This window comes from Carassius auratus, chromosome 40, assembly GCF_003368295.1.
Source record: "Carassius auratus strain Wakin chromosome 40, ASM336829v1, whole genome shotgun sequence".
Classification (NCBI taxonomy): domain Eukaryota; kingdom Metazoa; phylum Chordata; class Actinopteri; order Cypriniformes; family Cyprinidae; genus Carassius; species Carassius auratus.
Window position 1 is genome coordinate 20,607,306 of NC_039282.1, and position 24,634 is coordinate 20,631,939.

General features: G+C 37.6%; 1 protein-coding gene and 1 pseudogene across 1 annotated transcript; one reads left to right on the top strand and one right to left on the bottom strand.

Annotated features, from left to right (window-relative positions):
* Positions 1-1,451: 1,451 nt before the first annotated feature.
* LOC113058863 (caseinolytic peptidase B protein homolog) lies at positions 1,452-10,311 on the bottom strand. The gene is made up of 5 exons (XM_026227125.1): positions 9,698-10,311; positions 9,556-9,607; positions 8,678-8,764; positions 3,278-3,381; positions 1,452-1,635 (listed from the first exon to the last, which is right to left on the bottom strand). The coding sequence occupies exons 1-5, from the start codon at positions 10,086-10,088 to the stop codon at positions 1,532-1,534; spliced, it is 738 nt and encodes a 245-aa protein (XP_026082910.1). The 5' UTR covers positions 10,089-10,311; the 3' UTR covers positions 1,452-1,531.
* Positions 10,312-14,469: 4,158 nt separating this feature from the next.
* Positions 14,470-24,634, top strand: part of LOC113058864 (START domain-containing protein 10-like) — a 13,552-nt pseudogene continuing 3,387 nt past the window's right edge.

The window sequence follows — 24,634 nt, forward strand, 5'->3', positions numbered from 1 at the left end:
TCTGTCTGAGGGGGCGTGGCTCATCACACTAAGACTTCTGGGTAATGTGCTCCACGCATAATTGAATTTCTCCACATCAAAACGAGAGATTTTGTTCTTTGTTTCGGGTCGTTTTGTCATTTCATCTAAAAATTCATCTGCTCCGAAAACATCCAGTGATTTATAGAAAGTGTTGATGCTTAAGTGAGTGTGGTGACTGCACATGAGACAGAGACACAGTGTGTGTGTGTGTGTGTGTGTGTGTGTGTGTGTGTGTGTGTGCCTGCGGCTATAATAACACACTGTGTAAATCACACACACTCTTCCTGTCACCTCTCATGTGCAGGTCACATAAGCCACAGTGTCGTTACTCCAGAGGTCAAAGGTTAAGCTGGCCGGCCTCAGGCTAACAGGAAGTGAGCCGCCGCTGATGCTCATCAAAACACTCGCGATTCTCACCTGTTTTCTGCTCCAGCAGGTGAAGATGTGCATCTGATTACTTCATATGAGGATACATCTCAGTTTTTACCTTCATGAGCCCAGTTTTATATTCTTATTAGATGTATGCATGTCAGATTCTTAGGTTTAATCGATAATGAGACAAACAGGCTGTAAACAAAAACGAAAACAGTGTCAACAAAATCTAAATCAGAAGCAACGTCTGAAGCAGCATTCACACTGCAAATAAACAATAATATATACTGTAATTGCAAGTGTCAATAAATTTTTGAAACTTAAGAATTATTATAAAAAAATGATATTAATAAAAATATTAATAATATTAAGTTAAATATTAATATAAAAATATATTTTTAATTAATTTAATTATAACATGATTTTACTTAAACAATTTAATTTAAAAAATGAATTAAATTTACATTAAATGATGACAACAAATAATATTAAAATATCAAAAAAATTATTTTAAATAAATTATATTAATTAATAAAATGTGAGTCATTAAATTCAAGTTAACTTTTTTTTAATTTAAATAAATATTAAAAATGTATTTCACGTTTTTTTTTATTTACATTTAAAATAAACTTACTTATTGTCCATTTATAATTGTACGCTGTACAGCCATTTTATTAAATGAAATCTTATTAGAAATTCACCTTGTTAATGATTCACTGAATCATTCATTCAACGATTCATTCAAACTGCTTCACACAAAACTAAATCTGTTGGCGAAATAGAGCAAAAACACCAAGATTGTGTCTAAAATATAAAACCGCTAAAACTACATCACAGAAATACAAGACTCGTATGCAATAAACTAAATAACAAAAAACTCATATGCAAGTCAATTTACTCTAATAAACTGAATTTAAAGGTCAATATAACTGCATTTCTACTAAAGTGTGCATATAATTTGAGTTAAAAACCACATCGTTAAACCAACAATACTATATTATTGAAGTCATTTTCTTATGATTTTTCTGATGGCATTCACATTTCCAAAACCTTCCGATCAGACCCTCCTGTGTGTGTGTGTGTGTGTGGTGTGTGTGTGTGTCGCGCTCACCTGCGTCCAGCAGCATCTGGACGGTCCTCAGGTCGTCGGGTCAGAGCGGCGTAATGAAGAGCAGAACATCCTCGGAAGGAAGCGCGGGCTGCTGAGACGATTACTGAACTCATCCTCACGACTCACCAGCACTGACAGATCAAATCAACAACATCAGCGTCTCACACACACACACACGCTCCACACACACACAACACGCATGCATGCACACACACACGCACGCACACACACACACCTCACAACCTCATCAAACCCTGTCAAAGTGAACAATTAAAACTACATTAAGTGACATTTATTTGCATAATTCATGCTACTAAATTAATTCAACAATTAATTTAAATGTAAAATATTGTTTTTAACTTGATTGGCAATCTCCAATTTATGCTAAACAGTAATTTTCATCAGAATGAATGTTTTAGGTTTAAGAGCTGATGAAGTCATATGTGGACATATGGAAGATGACAATAATAACTTGATTTGATCAAAAACTTAGTTATTACCACAGACAGTACAAACACATTGATTGCGTAATTCATGTTTTAAATTAATATAATCATTTATTACATTTAAATAAATTTATCTGATTGCTGATTGTAATTTATTATTATTATTATTATTATTATTATTTTCTAATTGTGTAATTTATGATACTAAAATTGATATATGACGGTTAAACTACATAATTTATACTTCATTTAATTTACAAGTCTTTATTTTTATACATATTTTTACATAAATATATTTATTTATTTATTATATATTTTAGATACATAAACATTATATTTATATTATAATTGTAATATATTAATATACATTAATATTATTAATTTATATTTGATCAAATAAACATTTAACACGTGTAACGTTCATTTTCTGGGAAAAATGACTCAAAATATAAAAATATGATCCTGTTCACAAAGATATTCATAACACAAATCATGTTCTCAGCTGTGGCGTATAGATTTGGTTTGGTGGGTCTTTAATGCTTCAGGGCGACTCACTTGTGCTGTTTAGCTGTTATTCTGGTTTATTTGTCAGAAAGCGCAGTGAAACACAGACACAGAGGACTGAAGGAGAGGAGCCTGACGATGTTCTTAAAACAAGACCAAAGCGCTTGAATTAAGAACAAACGCATGTAAAAGTGCTCACATAAAGCGCACGATTATTCTCAGCGCAGACACACACAAATAAATCCTGAAGCAGCAACAGTGTGTGTGTGTGTGTGTGTGTGTGTGTGTGCAGAAACACGTTCTCTCTCTGGGCTGCTGTCAGGCGGATCGGCACGAGGAACTAATGTCTGAGAGCCAGATAATCACAACATAACCCAATAAACCGTCAGACGAGCAGAGCCCGGCGATCCATCACACACACACACACACACACACACACACACACACACACACACACACACACACACACTCATTCATCATGGAGCTTCAGGGAAAGATGCTCCTTCAAGACCAAAAAACTGCCAACAAAACAAATGTGAGTAATATTCATACAGCAGCCAGATATGACACACGTCTGAGTGTGTGTGAGTGTGTGTGTGTGTGTGTGTGTGTGAGATGGAAAACACTTACAAACAACACGCTGTGAAATAAATCGAGTGCCGATATGCAAACAGCAGGAAATGAGCGTGTTAAAATTGATCTGTGTAATAACACACACTCCTGCTGTTTACATGTGTGTGTGTGTGTGTGTGTGAGAATGGGTTTATAAATAACAGTGATGATGATGATGATGATGATGGTGATGATGAAGCACGTGTCTCACCCTCTAATGAGTGAACGCCCTTCTGTCGAGCCGCTTCATACACACTGCTGAAGTCATCACCCAGGTTTGGATCAGCACCGGCCTCCAGCAGCACCTTCACCACACTGAACACACACACACACACACCCCATCAGTAACACACACACACACACACACCATCAGCAACACACACACCATCAGTAACACACACACACACACACACACACACACACCATCAGTAACACACACAGACACATACACACACATCATCAGTAATACATACAGACACACACACACACACCATCAGTAACACACACACACACACACACACACAGCTGTCCAGACCTGTGTATCTGTATCTGACAGGTGGTAGGATCAAAGGTCAAAGGTCATCTGTGTTCAAGTGTGAGTGAAGAAACCTTCCCAAACCACACACACTGCTCCTGGCTTCAGCTCGTTAAACTAAACCAGCGCCTCGTTTGCACATGACAGGAACATCACATCACTGTCTGACACAACACATCGAGGAGCTTGATTATGCTGACAACTGAGTGAAATACTAACTACACTGAAGTGAGCATTATCTTAAATATTCAACTAAGTGGAAACTATTTGATTATGCAGATCCAGTCAGTCTCTATCTGTGAAAACTAGTCACACTCGCGCTGCTTTCGGGACACAAATAACTGCAATAAAATGAGAAAAGAAGTCAGATTTCATCTAGAGGCAATGTTAGGAACTGCGCTCAAACTCAATCTGACTAAAAGCTCATTTTTAATGATGTCAACCTCAAATTTGGAGCACAACTTTTTTTTAGACTCACAGCTTTAATTTTCATGCAGTTTTAAAGTAACACATTTGGAAAATATATATTTTATGTACATTTTTAAAAATATTCACAATTTTTTCACTTAAGCAATAATTTGCCAGTCACTTGTACTCTAAAGCATTCCAGGCTTTTTATTTTTTTAAGTTGAAATTTGACTCTGAGGTGTACTTCATAGTTCAAAAAGGGGTAACAGGTAATAAATAGGTTATAACTACTGCATAATTATAATTTAGTACCTTAACACGCCCTTAAAATACAAAATAATAAACAAAAATATAATAACCTTTAGTTGGTCCGGAGCAACATAAAGTGATAAACTAGGATTTTCCCACACAACTAGTTGGGAAAAAACACCTAGTGTCTGTAAAATTCACATTATGTTATGACAGAATTCTACTGTAAGACATGCAGTGTGTGCTGAACTTCATGAATGAATATATACACGAGCGTCTTAACTCATGCCCTGTTCCCATCCACTCCGGAATAATCCCAGCACATTCCTAATGAGCGTTATTCCTGCGCTCCGGACTGAGGCCTCGTGCCGCTGGATCGGAACGGTCAACAATTCCTGCTCTTCACGGCGGGTCATTGTCCACGTGAATGGACAGATCCGGGAGGTGTAAGAGTGCAAACCGTCTCACACACATCACAGCTCAGCAAACATCTGCGTCTGAAGCACATCCTTCTCGCTGCTAGCAACAGTCACAGACTTTAATCACACTGTCTGAGCATCTGTCCCGTCACAACGGCCACCGAAACACACCGTGATATACTCCACAGGACGAAGACATGTCTGATAAAGAGCCGGGATCTGCTGCGAGATGCATGCGAGCTTCACAAGACTTTGGGCTAAATCTGAACTTAACAATGGGATCGAAATGTAACCTACTGCATCTACACATCTCTATTAATGAAAAAACTCACTGGGATTTTAAATTACACCACAAAAAGTATTATGACAAATACATATATATTTTTTTCAATAATGATGAGAAATTTTATGTGAATATATCAGTGTATGAAATTTATAAGTGCATATAATCTGAAAATTATCAGTACTGACGATTCTAGCATTGGAACGATTGGAATTCCTTTGAATTTATAACTCATGACTGCTCAAAAGAGTCCAAATTAATGAAACCTTATTTTATCAAAGTTATTTAACATTTTCAAGCATTAATTAGCCTAATTTTACTTGCATAAACTTTCACTTTCAGATGAACAGACATCGATTTTTCATGCAGCAATAATTCAGCAACAAAATTCAGTCCCAAAAGTGTGTGAGATACAGGGAAATATCTAAATACATTTTACTAAAAATTGTCATTAAATAATTTCAGTTAATCAGACATGCGCTGAGAATACTAACATGTAACTATCCATTAAAAAGAATCAAGAAAAAGAAATAAATCTATGGAATTTGGGAAAAGATAAAACAAAATTGTGGCAAATGAATTAATAAAAATAATAACAGGTTTTATATGGCCCTCACATTTGTTCAACTTTTACAAAACCAATGTTAAGCTATACACTTCTATTAATTAGACTTTTTTGGTTATTAAAATTTAATTTAACCATTAAAATGGGATTTCACAGAGCCCTACACATCAGAACCAGAGCTAAGCACATCTTTACCAACATCCACACGAACTGTGATGGACTCAGATACAAGAGACGTGTGAGAGATGAAGGTCATTCATACACCACAGTCAGAAGCTGTGTGGGCGGAGCCTCACTCCCCCTGCAGCTCTGATTGGCCACCAGGGGCTTTGAATGACAGGAAGACACGGGACTCTGAGTTATGCCACTCATAACAGAGAGAGAGAGAAAACACACACACACACACACACACACACACACACACAGAAACACTGATAGAAACACCATTAATCAGTTTCCAGAGCGCAGGGACGGATCTAGAAAAATATTGATGGGGTGGCGAGAAGGGGGCAGGAATTTTTGAGGGGTGGCAACATATGGCAGACGTATATATACTGAATTTAGTCACAGTTATCACAGTTTGATGATAAATATATGTGCACCCTACAAAAGGACACAGCTATCATTTACAAACTTAATCTCATGCAATCAATGTCTTGCATTTGAAACAGTTATAACAAACATTACAAACATATAAGGAATAAGTGACCATACCCCATAAGCACCACACACTCACTAATGCATACAGTATGCATCGACATGTCATTAAGAGCATTATAAAAGATTCAGTGTTATCAATATGTCAATTTATTATAAGAAACACAAGATTTTAACAGCCATTTCCAGCTGGGGAGACTCAACTGATTTTCTACAGTTTAGTGTTAATCATCATCTAACTCAACCAGTCAAGAGCTACATTTAGCTTTAGATGTTATATGAATATGATCCTGAAGCATAGCTTTTATTAGCTGATAATAATAATAAATAAATAAACATTATAGGCACAAATACAAATGTACTTTTAGAAATTGTTTTGGAAAATTCTTAAATTAAATCTTAAATTAAAACTTCTATGAAAACTTGTGTGATATTCCTTTAAAATAATGTTTCAGTTTATCTTTTTTTAAGTATATTTTACGAAGCAATTTCTTACATAATTTCTTTGAGTTAGACCAAACTTTTATTTTGGTGAGTTGTAGACAGAGTTTCTGTGTTTTTTAATTAACTATTATTATTAGCTAATAGGAAGTATAGCATATCAAGTATGCTAATACTTGAAGTATAGCATACTCTACTGTGCAATAGTACTATATTTCTGTTTGAATTTCTTCAAAGTTACACCAAAATTTTATTTTTGACAGGTTGTCTTAAAGACATTGCCGTTTCTGTCAGGCGAATCATTTAAATCAGTTCGGAAGTTCGGAGCGGGTTTCGCGAATCATTTGAGTCAGTTTGGGGATCGCGAATCATTTGAATCAGTTCGGGAGTTCGTAGCGGGATCGCGAGTCACTTGAGTCAGTTATGGGGATCGCGAATCTTTTGAGTCAGTTTGGGAGTTCAAAGCGGATTCGCGAATCATTTGAGTCAGTTCGGGAGTTCGGAGCGGGATCGCGAATCATTTGAGTCAGTTATGGGGATCGCGAATCTTTTAAGTCAGTTTGGGAGTTCAAAGCGGGTTCGCGAATCATTTGAGTCAGTTATGGGGATCGCGAATCATTTGAATTAGTTCAGGAGTTCGTAGCGGGATCGCGAATCATTTGAGTCAGTTCAGGAGTTCGTAGCGGGATCGCGAATCATTTGAGTCAGTTCGGGAGTTCGGAGCGGGATCACGAATCAGGAAAGATTCGCGCTTGTAAATTTTCAAATTGGCCATAACCTTTAATTCGTTGCTGCCAACTGGGGTAGCAGCAGGGGTGGCAAGGCTTTCTTTTGCTACCCAGGTAGATCCGCCCCTGCCAGTGAGGGAGAGAGACGCCTTCAACAGTACAGTCTGTTTTATCAAAGTCACTTGAAAAAGTATACACACACACACAAAAGTGTTAACAAAATTATATTTTACATTAAAAAATTAAGCATGTTTTTAGGACCTTTAAGAAAAGAAAAAAAACTTACTGTGATGCAAAAAAATTTTGTTATTAAATAACACTATATACACTAAAATAGTAATAATATATTATAGAATACACTTCTATTTTAAAATATTTACACATTAATTCTAACTATAATTATAGTGTTTTTACTGTATTTCAGCCATAGTTAATATATAATGAAAATATGGTGATGAAAATGAAATTTTATGGTATTATCAACAAAACAAAACCAATTCTACTGCAAAAGAGGGAATGAGGGAACTCATATCATTCCAAACCTCACGATATTCTTGTATTTGTATAATTTGAAGAATATTATGTGGGAAATAACACTGGAGCATGGACTGTTTTTATTGTACAAACAAAACACACTGAGACATATCTCTAAATATCTTCTTTTGTGATAATAGAAAGTCATACAGATAAAGGACGAAAGGAACTTCATATCATCCACATGCGTGCGTGAGTGTGTGTGTGTGTGTGTGTTGTCCCGTTTCAAACGACTGGTGACACTGACTCCAGAAATTGGATTTGGTGACCTCCTCTCTCTCTCTCTCCTTCTGTCTCTCCTCCGTCTGTGTGTGTTTGTGAAGTGAGCTTTAATTCAATTAAACTAAAGGTTCAGTGGGCCTCTGACACACAAGCTCTGCCACGGCATTCTGGGTAAAGAGTTCACACACTCACACACAGACACACTCACACAGATGCTCACACACTCTCTCAGACACATGCACACAAACACACTCTCTCTCTCAGATACACACACACACTCTCTCTCTCTCTCAGACACATGCACGCACACACACACACACAGTTAGACACACGCACAGACACTCAAACACTCACAAACACACACTCTCTCTCTCTCTCTCAGACACATGCACGCACACACACACACACAGTTAGACACACGCACAGACACTCAAACACTCACAAACACACACTCTCTCTCTCTCTCTCAGACACACGCACACACACACACACACACACACACACACACTGTTAGACACACGCACAGACACTCAAACACACACACACACACACACACACACACACACTCACTTGTGCTGTCTGTTCATGGCGGCCACCATGAGGGGTGTCCAGCCCAAACGGTGTCGACTGTTCGGATCAACTCCCTGCGCCAACAACCTGACACACACACACACACACACACACACACACAGAGGCTCAGCAGGGTTACACACATCTCAGTCTGTGTTCCTACACAAGAGTTTAAACTTTAACATCATCTCAGTGACACTGAAATAATAACCTGGAACAACATCCTCCTGTTTCTTTTCAAATGCTGATTACTTCTAGATATAAACTTATATGTTTCAGAACAATAACAGAGTATAATAAACACAAAACATTTCAATATTATGCAAAAACAAATCATATCACTTTTTGCACAATTGGTCAATTCTACATTTCCTACACAAAGTCAACAACTCTCAACAAACAAACAAACAAACAAAACATAAATAAATAGAATGATGGATAGATTATAAATAAATAAATTAAAGAACAAACAAGAATAATAAACTACTGCACTGATGAAGCACAGTGATGATGCTCTTTATCTCCTGTTGATTAACAAAAATATAATAATAATAATAATAATAATAATTAAATTAATTATTTATAAATGTATATGAATATTTAAAATCATATTGTAACTATAGTAAATTAAATATTTATACAGATTAAATGGATGCCTTTTACAAAAAAAAAAAAAGAAAAACATGGAATAATTTAAATAATTATGATTTAGAAGGTTTTTTGTAACATTATAATGTATTTAGCATCATTTTATTTTTTGCATTTTACTAGTCTTTGCTGAATAAAATCATCAGTGTGTTGAGAAAAGAGTTACAGATGAAGCACTGAATTTGATGATGATGATGATGATGATGATGGTGATGATGATGGTATCTCACCTGAGCAGCTGCTCTGTGTTACTGGATCTAGCAGCATCTAGAAGAGCCTCGACTGCGCACAGAAACACAAACACGCCTCATAAACAAGACCTGCGAGGGACATGTGGATTTATTATTATAAAGATGAATAGTGTGTGTGGACCTTTATCATCACTGTCCTTCTTAAAGCAGAAGGCGAGGGCCGCGGCTGAAATGACGCCCGCGACGCCCGCAGCACTAGCGGCCTGTGAGCGGCTTTCGTGTCCGGCTCTGTGGCGCCCCGAGGCGGTCAGACTCGCCCAGCTGCTCCGCCGGACCTCCAGACTCTCGCGCCACCTGCTGGCCAGCTGATGATACTGCACGCGCGACTCCTCGCTCGCAACGCTCTTACCGGACGCTCGCGGAGCTCTGGCCACCGGACTCCGGTTCGGGTCGAGCTCACAGAGGTGTCGGAAGCGGGAGGCCTCGCCGTGGCCGGTCTGCAGCGCGCGGCACGGCGACAGACTGCGCGACCTTCGCATCAGGACGCGCGCCGGTACCGACGACAGGAACATCGCGAGCGTGCGAGCTAACGCGGCGATAACAACGGGTACCGTGAACCGATGAGACGGGCTCTTTAGTTTTAGTGCTTCTGTGATCTCGCCGACAGCCGGTTTATGGTTTTAAGGACAGCAGGTGAATCAGAGCTCGAGATCGGAAACGTGTGTCCGGTAAACGAAAAACATCCGCCGAGCGAAGGGGATCATGGGAAGTGTAGTTTAATAACGCCACGTCACTACCGCAGCGCATACACTCAGAAAGAGATATTTTATTTACATTTTTATTTTGTTTTATTTCAGTTTATTATAGTTTTATTTGAATTTATTGTATTTTTGTCTGATGAACAATACTTCTAAAGCATTTATGAAGCTTATTTAATGTTAATTCTAACATTTACTAATTCATTATTAAAATATAAAGTTGAATTGGGAATCAACATCAATTAACAATTAATGAATGTGTTTTCATTAAATCAACAAAGATTAATAAATACTGTGTTGTTCATTGTTTGTTTGTGTTAATATATTATCTAATGGAACCTTATTGTAAAGCGTTAGCTATATATATATATATATATATATATATAATTATTATTTATTTATTTTTTATTTTTTTCTATGATCATTAATTGATAATAGATCAAATTTTCTTTGGTTAGTTGTTAGTTTAATTTTTAGGGCTTTATTTTTGTTTTTCACTTTTCTTACAAATGAGATATAATTTTTTTAGATTATTTATTTATTTATTTATTATTATTATTATTATTATTATTATTATTATTATTATTATTATTATTATATATTTTTGATTGACAATTGATAGATTTTTGTATAAATGTATTTATTTATTTTGTTTACATTTTTTTAAGTGTAATGCAATTTTTTAGACATTCAAAGTTGTTGTTTTTCCCAACTAGATGAGAGTCGAAAGATAAAATTTTTCTGCTTCAGTTCAGAGTTTGATTCTAATATTTTATTATTGTATTATTATTGAATCAGCAGTATCAGGCCCAAATATTATTATATACGCATGTGACGCGTGTGACCAGCAGGTGGCGCCTAAACTCACAAAACACACGAACAACAGAGGAACAACTATTGAAGACTAGAAGATTACAAGACTATTAATACAAAGATTAATATTATATCAGGAAAATCCTTTAATAAAATTCTAAGTACTTCATATATTGTCTGTCCAAAATAAAGTATAAAATCAACCACAGACTTCAACTCGATCACGGGCATTTATAAAAACAAGATGTTTTATATTACACTGCCAAAACGAGCTGTGCAAAGGGTTAAAATAAGGTCTTCACATTCAAACAAGGTTTTAGAATTGAAATGAACAGGACATAGTTTGATTTCAGTGCTGTTTGCTGTGTTTATTTGGTCACGTTTGAATGGAGAAGGCACCACAGATGGACATTATAAGATCTACTGACTTTAGTCCTGGACACAACACAGATATATTTTGATTTCTGATCTTCAGATGGATGCTGAGAGAAGCAGGTGATGGTCAGACATGAGAATAACTTGCGCTGTGTGCCAAGTGAGCGTGTGTTTGTCATCAGATGAGGTGTTTTCCTGATCTCACTGATGTTTCTGTCAGGTGACTGTGGTTTGATAGAAACATAAACCCAACATCTCCACACCTCAGACTTCCTGTGGTGTGTGTCTCACGTCTTCTGCTCTGTATTATTAAAACATCAAATAGCACAGTGGCATTGAAATAGCTTAAATCAGGACTTTTGCTCAGTGTGTTTCTATCCAGTGGTGGTTTAGTGCAGGGGTTCCCAAACTTTTTAGCCCGCGAACCCATGATAAATGCGCTGCTGCCCCGCGACCCCCCCCCCCCCCCCCCCCCCCAAAAAAAAAAACACCTCTCGTCGCGTGAAATGTACAGCAAAACGATTTTATGCCCAGTCTCAAAGCACACGAAGTTATATTTTATTGTTCTGCGTGCAAAATCAGTGTTACAAGTCTGCATGAGCTGCTCGATATCCACCTGTTCTCTCTCGGAAAGTAACTGTGCAGCTATGTTGGGTTGAACTCATTATTCTGCCATCAGGAACCAGTCGAGTAAGTCTGAGCTGCTCACACGCGTGCTCACACCCGTGCGCACGCACGCACGCGCACTAGAGTTGTGACGTTCGCGAACGAACCGATTCTTTTGAACGGCTCATAAACATGAACGATGGGAGCCGAGTCGCGACTGGAGAGGAGCCGTTCTTTCTATCGTTCTTTTTTCCTATGCGTGTTCATACAAATGAGCTCCTCCAGGAGACAGAACAGTTATAGGGGGAGGGGCGCACCCAGCGCAGGCCAACCCTTTATAGCGTGATGATATTAGTTATTAGTTGTGCATGCATTTACATTGCATTTTGTGTTCATTTAAAACTTATTTTAAAATCATTAAAAATGTTCTTTTGTGATACTGTACTGGTATAGAAATGTTTCACTAAAAGCTGTTTTCCACAGACATTCATTGCAGCCCACTTTGTTATTGTTCATTGACTTGAAGGGGCTGATGTCCTATTTGCAAAGTTTACAGTAGTAATAGTATGTAGTATGTAGACATTTCCATTTTATTTATTCTAATTTTATCTACTTAAAAAAAAAAATTAGTTTTCTATCAAAATGTTCTTGTGTGATAACAATGTTCTTGTGTGGAAGTGTTTGTAGTAAAAGCTGTTTTGCACAGAAAGTCATTGCAGCCGGCTTTGTTTTTTATGTTTATTTGTGAGTAGGTATTGTATGAATAACATAAGTCAACGTAGTTTTACACACACACACACACACACACACACACACACTTTGTACTAAAGGTAAATCAAAATAATGATGTCACTGTCTAAGCAGAGGGATTTGTGCAACCCTATGGAATATAGTCGACACATGAGAAATGAGGTAATAATCAATATTTCAGAATAATTCAAACTCAGATATTGGTGTGTGATATCTGAGCTTTAATTATTTGACTACAAATCTCACCTCATAATACCTCCCAGTGATTATTTCCAGGATAAACTGAGATGCTCCCAAGCTGGCTTCTTAAAACTGACTAAATATTTAAAAAGAGCCAAAAGAGCCATTCTTTTGAACGGCTCTTTGAAAGGAACGGATCGCGAAGATCCGGATCCCCTCAAAGAGCCATAAATCCCATCACTAACGCGCACGCACACACACACACACACGCGCACACACACACACACACACACGCACACACACACACACTCATGCTAATCCGCTAGATGTGTCACTTTATGCTTTCCATGGTGACGCGTCATTGCTTGTCACGTGACATACCGCAGCAACAACAGAGCTGAATGAATGATCTGCTTTTGTCATTTTTCCTTTTTTATTCAAAATATTAATAAATTTGTTAGATATGACATGAAATAGCTGATATTCCGATTGTCAAATATATGCAAGTGGAAGTGTTTTGTTGTTTAAACACCTTTATAACGATCGCGTTAGTTGAGCTGTATGCGCGATGGGCGCCGCCATCTTAGTTTGTGCCGCAGACGCAGTTCAGAGAATCAATGAAACAATGTGTATCTGATATGAATAAAATGTGTCTAATTATAATGAAAAAGATTATTATTGCCTCTTCCTTTGACATCAGTGTGTATTTTACAAACTCTAAATGTGTTGTTTGTTCTAGTACTTATATGTCTGAAACCTAAAATAAACATTATGTGGTTGAAAACACTGAAAAGTTGTGATGACAGCTCTGAGCGCACTTGTCTCTGGCTCAGCGCCAGCCAACTCGCGAGAGCACATTTGAATTTCACGTCATGCACTGACCGGTGTGGTCGTAACAGTTACACTCCAGGGACTAGCCTAGACTGATCACACCGGTGTGATTGTACGTGCGATGCGAAAGAGTTAAATTAATTGAAACAAAAATATATAAAGCCTATATCGAAATCATCTCGCGACCCCTGCCGCCGGGGTCCCGCGACCCACCGTGGGGTCGCGACCCCTACTTTGGGAACCACTGGTTTAGTGGACGTAAAACACTTTCTAAAAACAGTGCTCTGTCAGTGCTCATTCAGTTATCATTATTATACATTAAGAATTATCTTTATTATTATTATTTTTTTTATATATGGAATTAATGCAATTTATATATTTTTCATTTATTCAAATTACAATTTATAAAAATATTAATCATTTAATTATTATGATTATTATAATATTGAATAATAATATAAATAAATAGATCATTGAATACATATTTATTTATTTACATTTTTGATTTATTACTTATGTGTTAAATGTACTATTAAACACTTTTAATTCATGTTTATATTATTATTACTTTTATTATTATTATTATTATTATGTATTAAATTCACATGAGATACATTTTCAAATACATTTCATGCATGATTTCTACCTCAGTAGAGTAACAAGACTCACGGAAGCCTCACGAATTAATAATCTTTCTCATACGTGATGTTTTTTGTGTATTAAGAGTGATCTTACAGTAGTTAAAGAGTAAATTCGACGGTTATATGATGAGACGCTAAGAACACGTCAGCGCTGTGCGCGTGCACGAGTGTGGGCGGAGCTCAGCTGTCAGTCATGCCCGCGCGCTCCCGTCTCTACTCATCAATTACACGCAGCAGGACGTAACAGCAGCCCGTGCGTTTGCGTTAATTTGTTTTTCCACTCGCGTGTGCATCTAGATCTTTAAACGAGCTTATGTTTGAGCATCAGACGCGCTGGATGTGAATTAGGGATTCAGAGAGAGAGAAAAAGAGAGAGAGAGAGAGAGAGAGAGAGAGAGAGAGAGAGAGAAACCGCCCGTGCGTTTAACGCGCGTCTCCCTCGCGTCAATCATCACGCGACGCGCGTCGGGAACTTCAAGCGCAAACTCTCCCGATAGTTTCACCGGGAGATGATGTCCGCGGAGCAGGTCCAGATCCCGGATGACCGAGCCTTCAGCCGGTTCAGAGGCGAGTGTCAGTCCGAGGAGGGATGGAGTGTCACCTACAACAGAAACAACATCTGTGTGTGGATCCAGATGCTGCAGGAGGAGAAGAGCCTGCACAGGATCAAGGTGAGCACATCTATAGCCTTCTAGATGCTGATCTTTACATGATGAGATTCTGCTGCTTGTGATGTTAATCAGTGAGATGTTTCTAACACTAGAGCAGGTACTGATATAAACTGATGTAGATATCACTCTATATCTCCAGTAGTGAGATGAGATGTGAATGATCCGCACATATAACACTGAAGAAATAAACTCTCCTCAGAAGATGTGAGATGTTCTGGAGGCTTGTGAAGATCATTCCTCCGCTGAGGAACAGTGAAAGTAAAGCTCCTCTAAAGATCCTGAGGATCAGATTTGAGACTCTAAAACATGATTGATGGAGAATCAAGTAAAGCTGAGCTGCTTCAGTCCAGGAAGAGTTCATCTGGAGATATTACTGACCTTATTCTGACCTTTACTTGATCACAATCAGGAGAGATCTGAGTCGAGCTGAAGCTGGACGCTTGTACAGTTATACTGATATTGTACTTCTTTATAAATTGTGTGCAGTAAGAGTTAACAGCAGAGTTTTGTTGATGATAGGGTTAAACTGGTCAGTGAAGCACTAGTTGGTCACGAGTGTGTGTGTGTGTGTCAGCGGTGTGTGTTTAACAGGGCACATCCGGGTGTGTGACGTGTGACAGGTGTTGACACACATGTACAGGAGTGTTTGCTGAAGTGCAGGATGTGCACGTGTGTGTTTGTCTTCTCAGACGTCATGGAGATGTGTTCATCACACACGAGTGGACCGGACGGAGTTCAGCTCACACCGCTGTGTGTTTCATCCAGTGTCTGTCAGTACCACATCTTCTGAGTCTCTGTTTGCTCAAGGTTTTGCAGGAAACTCCAGAGTTCAGAAAGTTCAAAACCTGCTTGTTCAGGTGCTGGATTCTCACGCGGCTCAGCTGAGAGCTCACCTGTGCATCACACACACACACACACACACACTGACACACACACACACACACACACACACACACACACACACGCTGACCCTTTGTTCTCAATACACAAAATAGGAAGAAATCTGTAAAACAAAGAAGCAAGGTTATGAACAGCAGAAGTAAAGCAGGAGAGAAGAAATCAGGCAGAATGATTCATCACCAACCTTCATCATCACTCCTGTTTGACAGACCTGTGTGTGTTTGTGTGTGTGTGTGTGTGTGTGTGTGTCAGTGAGTGAGTGTGTGTGTGTGTGTGTGTCAGTGAGTGAGTGAGTGAGTGAGTGAGTGAGTGAGTGTGTGTGTGTGTGTTTGAACAGAGATGACATCACTGAATTCAATGATGAACTGTCTTTAAAACTATCATGTTGCATTATTGAGACACTGTTTTCCTAATGAATGTTGTTCAGTTGCTTTGACGCAATGTATTTTGTTTAAAGCGCTATATAAATAAAGGTGACTTGACGTGTGTGTGTGTGTGTCAGTGAGTGAGTGAGTGAGTATGTGTGTCAGTGAGTGAGTGTGTGTGTGTGTGTGTGTGTGTGTGTGTGTGTGCTGACGTGTGTTCCTGTGGAGGAAACAGCAGTAGAGTATAATAAAACTAAATGCTGAAGTGTGAGAAATACTCTATAGCCTGCAGAACAAAGGTCAGAGAGAACGAGAGCGAGTGAGATTGATTCAGTGAATAAATATTCTCTCTCTCTCTCTCTCTCTTTCACACATCCACAGTATATGTGCCAACATCATATTATGGAATTCCTGGCCTAATGGTTAGAGAGAGTGTGTGTGTATGTGTTCACTGCTCACTGCACCATACTTGGCTGAATGTCACGTCACTTTATTAGTAGTAGTAGTAGCATTAGCAGGGGCGGATCTACCGGGATGGCAAATGCCACCCTAAAAGAAAGCCTTGCCACCCCTGCTGCCACCCCAGTTGGCAGCAATGAATTAAAGCTGCAGTCGGTAACTTTTGACGCTCTAGCGGTTAATAAACAGAACTGCTTGCGTCTGGCGGAAGAACATCGTAGCCGGAACTACTTCTCTCTGTTTATGTTTATGAAGAATCACAAAGGTACTGGGTTACTCCGCCGCGGTACCCCCGAAGCAATCTAAAATAGTCCGAATATAAACACTTATTATAGGTGCACCCTAGTGATTCAGGACAAGCCAAAAACACGGTTTGGAAAATGGATTCATGGTGTACTCGCTTATTATATAGATTTTGTATACTTTGAAAAAAAAAAAAAGTTACGGACCGCAGCTCTGATTGGTTGTTTCTTACCAGGAGCTCCGGCTGCAATGTCCTTCCGCAACACGCAAGCAGTTCTGTTTATTAACCGCTAGAGCGTTAAAAGTTACCGACTGCAGCTTTAAAGGTTATGGCCAATTTGAAAATTTACGAGCACAAATCTTTCGTGATTTGTGATCCAGCTCTGAACTCCCAAACTGATTCAAATGATTTGCAATCCCTAAACTGACTCAAATGATTCGCGAACTTGCTTTGAACTCCCAAACTGACTCAAATGATTCGCGAACTCGCTTTGAACTCCCAAACTGACTCAAATGATTCGCGATCCCGCTACGAACTCCCGAACTCATTCAAATGATTCGCGATCCCCAAACTAACTCAAATGATTCACGAACCCGCTTTGAACTCCCGAAATGATTCAAATGATTCGCGATCCCCAAACTGACTCAAATGATTCGCGATCCCGCTCCGAACTCCTGAACTCATTCAAATGATTCGCGATCCCGCTCCGAACTCCCAAACTGACTCAAATGATTCGCGATCCCCAAACTGACTCAAATGATTCGCAATCCCCATAACTGACTCAAATAATTCGCGATCCCGCTACGAACTCCCGAAGTGATTCAAATGATTTGCGATCCCCAAACTGACTCAAATGATTCGCGAAACCGCTCCGATCTCACGAACTGATTCAAATGATTTGCGATCCCCAAACTCTAATAATTTACAAAGTATTAATATACTGTAATATTTTTGTTGTTGTTGTTGTTGCTATAAAAACAGACCTAAGCCATCAATAGCCTTTAAAATGGCTTAAAAAATAATGAGGCAATAATGATTGGTTAATAATAACACTGTTAAAATACATAATGTAGACAAATACAAAATAAACAATTTATGTACATGTTATTACAAATGCCATGTGATTGCTGCTGTTACACTTACAGGACGATCAAATCCTTGTTTAGGATGCTGACCAAACATTTCATTCAAATATTCACTTCATCTTTCATTTTTGGACACCTTTTTGCTATAGATGACACAGGCTTTATAATTTCTTCAACAAAAAACGTGCATATCACAACCCTTACAGAAATAAACCATGGTTTTATCATAGTAAAACTGCTTAGTTTCCTTTTGCATGATTTCTGAATGCTTGAGACTATAAAATAAATTAGAGTCATAATAAAGTTATAGCCACAGGTAAATGTCGAGATAAAACAATGAAGTGAATTAATTAAAACATTTATAAAAACTGTAATTGTATCTTGGTGGTACTAAAATTACACTGGTTATTTTTTACTCGTTTTCTGACTAAATGCACAATGCTCTGTCACATGAAAGCAAGCTTGTGTTTCTAGAAGTGTCTGTGGCTCTAGTAGAAAATTATTATATTATTATTATATTGTCATGTCTCTTCACACTGTCCATTCATACTGTACTATGACTTTTTAAATGAAACATAAGCTAAGATAGCTAATATATAACGTTAATATAGTTTGAGCATCATCTTCTGAAGGTTCAGCTTTCACTGAACAATTATTGATAAAGAAAACTAATGAAGTTATAAATGGAGTCCAAATGAGAAAACATTTTTTATATAAAAATTATTTATATTATACTGTTATTCCATCCATCCATCCATCAGTTCATCCGTTCATTTGCATTATATGTAACAGTAGTTTGAGTTTTGCTTCTCATCAGGATTTTCAGGCAAATGTTTTCCACAGAAACTCCTTTGAAAGCATCACAGAAGGAAGCTTGCAGTGGATTCGTTGCATTAGAGTCCCTTCCGCTGCTGATTACAGCTTGTTATCTGCTCATTAACAGGTGAAACAAACACAAGATCACAGAAAGACTTCAGTCTCTCTGTGTGTGTGTGTGTGTGTGTGTTTCTGGTTTATGATGAAAGAATAGATGTAAGTGAAGAACACATGACTGCAGGCATTAAATAAAGCACTAGAAACCAGAACACACACACACACTCACACACACACACACACACACACACATATGTATGAGTGTGCAGCTCTATGTGGGCGGCTGTAGATGTCAGGTTCTCCTCAAAGCTGTTTGGATTCCCCTGAACCACACACCCACACACACACACACACACACAGAGTCTGTCCTCCAGTGGAGCTTCAGGAATCCTGCCTCTTTCAGTAAAGACTGACCATCAGCGCTGAGGTCAATAATGATCATGTTTGCTGCTCGAGATGATTTTAACCTCATCTATTAACTTCTAAATCACGTTTAATCAACTGCAATCGCTGTAATCCTAAACCAATCAGAGAAACAGGATCTGAACCATAAGAACTCAGCACAAGCTGACCCCTTTTACCTTAATATTTTCGTAATATTTCATATTTATTAGAATTTTTATATTTATTTTGTGAATGCTTAGTTTTTATGCATTTTATTACCAAGTTGGTAGAATAATCTTTAAAAAATATATATATATAATTCTTGTCAAGTGCAATGCATCATGGGAGGTGTATTTTGTCTGATCTTCATGTTTCTCATACTTTTTAGCTTCATTCAAGAATGTGTAAATAATGTGCAAGTGTAGAGTCCTATGGAATGAAATCAGTTCTATTTTTTTCCCCAAATTCTGTTTTCCATTAAAAACTTATAGATTAGATTTTTAAAATGTAATTAAATAATAACAATTTATAATTTATCAAAAAATTACCAATAATACTGATCTATGAAATGTTTTTATTTAAATTTTTTAATTCTCTGTATTTTTTTCTGGATTCTGTGCTCTATGATTTAATACCAATTTAGTATCTAAAATGTTGGTAATCAACCGAATGCAATTTAAAAAAAAAATGTAATCAAATTAAATCTGAGCAATTGCTTTCATTGTAAACAAATTGCTGCAGGACATGTTTACGGTTTATTACAGCAAAAAAATAAAAAATATATTATTTTGCTATTCCTTATATCACACTATGATTTATTTTACATATATAGTGATTTTATATCACAATATTTAATATATTTATTGCATTAAAATAATGTTTTAAAAATCTAAATCATTGTTGTTATTAAGCAAGACAGAACTGATATATGTGTGTGTGTGTATGTATGTGTGTGTGTGTGTGTGTATCATTTCTGATATTAGTATTTGTTCTGGATTTGTTCTGGAGTGTTTAATATGTAGTATATGTGAGGGATGATCAATCATTCGGTCATTATCTTGAAATAGAGCCAGTCGAAGTGAGCAGGATGTCAGGATCAGGAGGTTTATGTTGTTTATTTTCACTCCTCATTCTGTTGTTCTGCCAGCATCCAGCGAGTGTTTTCGGATCAGAATGAATGTGGTGTGGTATCTGTGCTGTTCACCTGAGCATCATTCAGCTGTATGACAGGATGATTCATCTGCACAGTCACATGAACCGACTGCAGATGCAGCGAGTGACGTGTTACCGTCTAGAGATGATTTAAATGTCACACTTTTGTCATTGCGTTTGTTCTCTGAAGTCTCTTACAGTGATGGTCAAGTTAGAATTTTTAGAATAGCAGCATAGTTTAGTTTCTTATGATCATTTTTACATTTACATGTATGCATCTGTCAGCTTCAAAGCAGTTTACGTTGCATTCAAGTTCCACATTTGAGCAGTTCTTTCTGTACCTGAAAATTGAACCCATGACCTTGGTGTGAACCACATTATGTCCTGTTTGAGCTACAGGAAATATTTGTTGGCCCCATCTTTGTATTGTATAATTGTTTATGATTTATCTTTCTTATCTTTTTTTTTTATAATTTCTTCATAATTTTTCAATGTGCATTTTCAAAAATATGTCTGCAGTATGACCATAAACAGTCACAATTCAGATTCATGAAAATGTTCCTTCTTTCTTTCTTTCTTTCTTTATTTATTATGTCTCACACAGACATGCAGAACTCTTTTTATCGATCTATAATTCAGAAAATACTGTCAGTAGACAGAAAACAAACATTTTCGCCATGTTTTTAGGAATAAAATATAAATCAGTGTGAGTGATATATGAACAAACCCTACAGTAAAATTATTTAGAATATAGAGAGGAATAAAACTCTAAGTTTTGGTGTGTGTAAGTGCTGCTGAACTGGAGGAAGAACCTCACAGCCTTTAAAAATATGCATTTTCGGCTGTTTTTAGAAATAAAATGTTAAATAAATCATTGTGAATAATAATATATGAACTAACCCTTCAGTAAAATCCTTCAGAATATAGAGAGGAATAAATCTCTAAGTTTTGGTGTTTGTGAGTGCTGCTGAAGTGGAGAAAAACTAATCTTGAGAAAATGGCTTTAGAAAAGTTGATCGTAAATTAAATCTACAGATGCAAATAGATAAAGTACAATAATACAACCAGGTAAATTATGTATGAACAAACCTCTCAGTAAAATCCTTCAGAATATAGATATGAATAAATCTCTAAGTTTTGGTGTGTGTAAGTGCTGCAGAACTGGAGGAAGAACCTCACAGCCTTTAAAAATATGCATTTTCCGGCTGTTTTTAGAAATAAAATGTTAAATAAATCATTGTGAATAATAATATATGAACAAACCTCTCAGTAAAATCCTTCAGAATATAGATATGAATAAAACTCTAAGTTTTGGTGTGTGTAAGTGCTGCAGAACTGGAGGAAGAACCTCACAGCCTTTAAAAATATGCATTTTCGGCTGTTTTTAGAAATAAAATGTTAAATAAATCATTGTGAATAATAATATATGAACAAACCTCTCAGTAAAATCCTTCAGAATATAGATATGAATAAAACTCTAAGTTTTGGTGTGTGTAAGTGCTGCTGAAGTGGAGAAACAAACTCTTAAAGATATGTACTGTAATGAAATCCACAGATGCAAATGGATAAAGTGCAATAAAATTACAACTTAGTTTTTTCTATGTAGCATGTATTTTTATTTATTTACTCACCTTTTTCATCCTCTCTGCTATAGATTTAGGACTTCTTTAGGACTGTTTTTACAGTGAACACATAGAGGTAAATGAGTTCAGTGTCTGTTCCAGGGACTTTTACTCAAAGTCACCGTTTCTCTTATTTAACGTACATTAGCTAATGTTTCATGTCAACCAGCCATTTAAAGAGATGTGATGTCAGGTCTTCTTTCTTACTATTACTATTTATGTATAATTTATTTTTATTTCATTTTTACCTTTCATTTAATTCCAGTTAGTGATTTTAGTGCTTCAACTCAAGTTAATTAAGCAGCTTACTCAGTTATATCACTGTATCTGTGCTATTCCTCTTTATCACTAGTGAGTTTTGGAGGATGAAGACTTCAGTGTGTTATTTCTGCACCTCCAGCTGTTGTTCACTGGTTCTCTTTGTTCTTGTCATTGCTTTAGAAAACACAGGTGCTGTTGAGACAAGCTCTACTTTAATGACCTGGTTTAATATTTCACAAATCACTTCAGGTTCAGATTAACTGCAGCCTTATTTCTCCTGATGTAGGTCATTAGTTACACACACACACAGATGTGTGTGTGTTTCTGTTTCAGGGTCACCGGCGCTTGAGTTAGCACGGAATGCATGTCTACTTTAAACTTTGAATTGGTTTTTATTTTCTGTTTTCCTTTTAATTTTAGTTAAAGGTTTAGACATTTTTTTTTAATGTCTAAATAATTTTTATTTTAGTTTTAGCTATTTTAGTACATCACTTTAAACTAAATGTAAAATGTTGCTAATCCAAATAAAATAAGAAATGTACATTTACATTTTATTTTGTTATTTTATTTCAGTGATTTTTTTTTTTATAGGTTTTAGTTTTAGTTAACGAGAATAAAACTGCTTCTGGCTGTTTCTTCTTCTTGACGCATATGGCCTGTGATGCATTCTGGGTAATGTAGTTCTTCTGCTCTCTCCACAGTGTCGGATGCTGTGTAAGGACATCCCAGCTGAGACCATGTATGACGTGCTCCACGACATCGAGTATCGGCGGAAATGGGACGTGAATGTGATCGAGACGTTTGACATCGGCAAACTGAACGGTCAACGCAGATGTGGGCTATTACTCCTGTAAGTGCTGGAGTTACGCTTTAAAATCAAAATATGCAATTACATTTGTGTTTATGAATGGTTGTGATGGTTTTATGAGGTGTAGCTCATGCTAAGCGTTCATGCTTTTAGGGAAGTGTCCTAAACCGCTGAAGAACCGTGATGTCATCACCCTGCGCTCCTGGCTGCCGATGGGGAACGATTACATCATCATGAACTACTCCGTCAAACACGCTGTGAGTGCTGCCGTGTTAGTTCAGTCTCAGTTTAGGACAGGAATGATTCCGCTGCTAACGATCTTCTGATCATTACTAACAATGTGATGATGGTCTGTGTTCACTAGAACAGCAGGAGTGTGTCACTGAGATCCTGTTCGGATGCATGTACTCTTGTTCACACACACACACACACACACACACACATACACACACACAGAATGTATGATGTTTAAAAAAAAATTAGAGCTCACAGTGTCCCTGTTACCATTGTGATGCTGTACTCAGTCTGATCTTGATTGATTGATTGATTGATTGATTGTGTGTGTGTGTGTGTGTGTTGTTCAGAAATATCCTCCTAAGAAGGATCTGGTGCGAGCTGTTTCCATCCAGACGGGATACCTGATCCAACACACCGGCCCCCACCAGCTGCACCTTAACATACCTGGCACAGGTGGACCGAGAAGGTGACACACACACACACACACACACACACACACACAGACACACAGACACAGACACACACACACACACACACACACAGACACAGACACACACACACACACACACACACACACACACACACACACAGACACACAGACACAGACACACACACACACACACACACAGACACACACACACACACACACACACACACACAGACACACAGACACAGACACACACACACAGACACACACACACACACACACAGACACACACACAGACACACACACACACACAGACACACACACACACACACAGACACACAGACACAGACACACACACACAGACACAGACACACAGACACAGACACACACACACACACACACACACACACACACACACACACACTGAGATCTGCATGCCTGAATCTAACCATTTCTTCTTCACGTGGTCTTTCTCTGTCTCTCTCAGGTTCTCTTCCCAAGTGGGTGGTTAACAAGTCTTCTCAGTTTACTGGCGCCGAAGGTGAGTGAAGAGTGCACTGCTTCACATCATCCTTACACTCGTTTATTCTTACACTCGTTTATTCTTACACTCGTTCCTTCCTGCTCTCATGTGTTCTGTAGCTCCTCGTCTGTTCTTCATTTCTAAATGAATTAA

What these genes read in the sequence shown, in the direction of transcription:
- LOC113058863 (XM_026227125.1), bottom strand. Translation starts at nt 10,088, where the DNA reads ATGTTCCTGTCGTCGGTACCGGCGCGCGTCCTGATGCGAAGGTCGCGC. An exon ending in GCCATGAACAGACAGCACAA is followed by an intron (nt 3,382 to 8,677) that starts GTGAGTGTGTGT and finishes GTGTGTGTTCAG; the next exon opens with TGTGGTGAAGGTGCTGCTGG. An exon ending in GGGCGTTCACTCATTAGAGG is followed by an intron (nt 1,636 to 3,277) that starts GTGAGACACGTG and finishes TTGATCTGTCAG; the next exon opens with TGCTGGTGAGTCGTGAGGAT.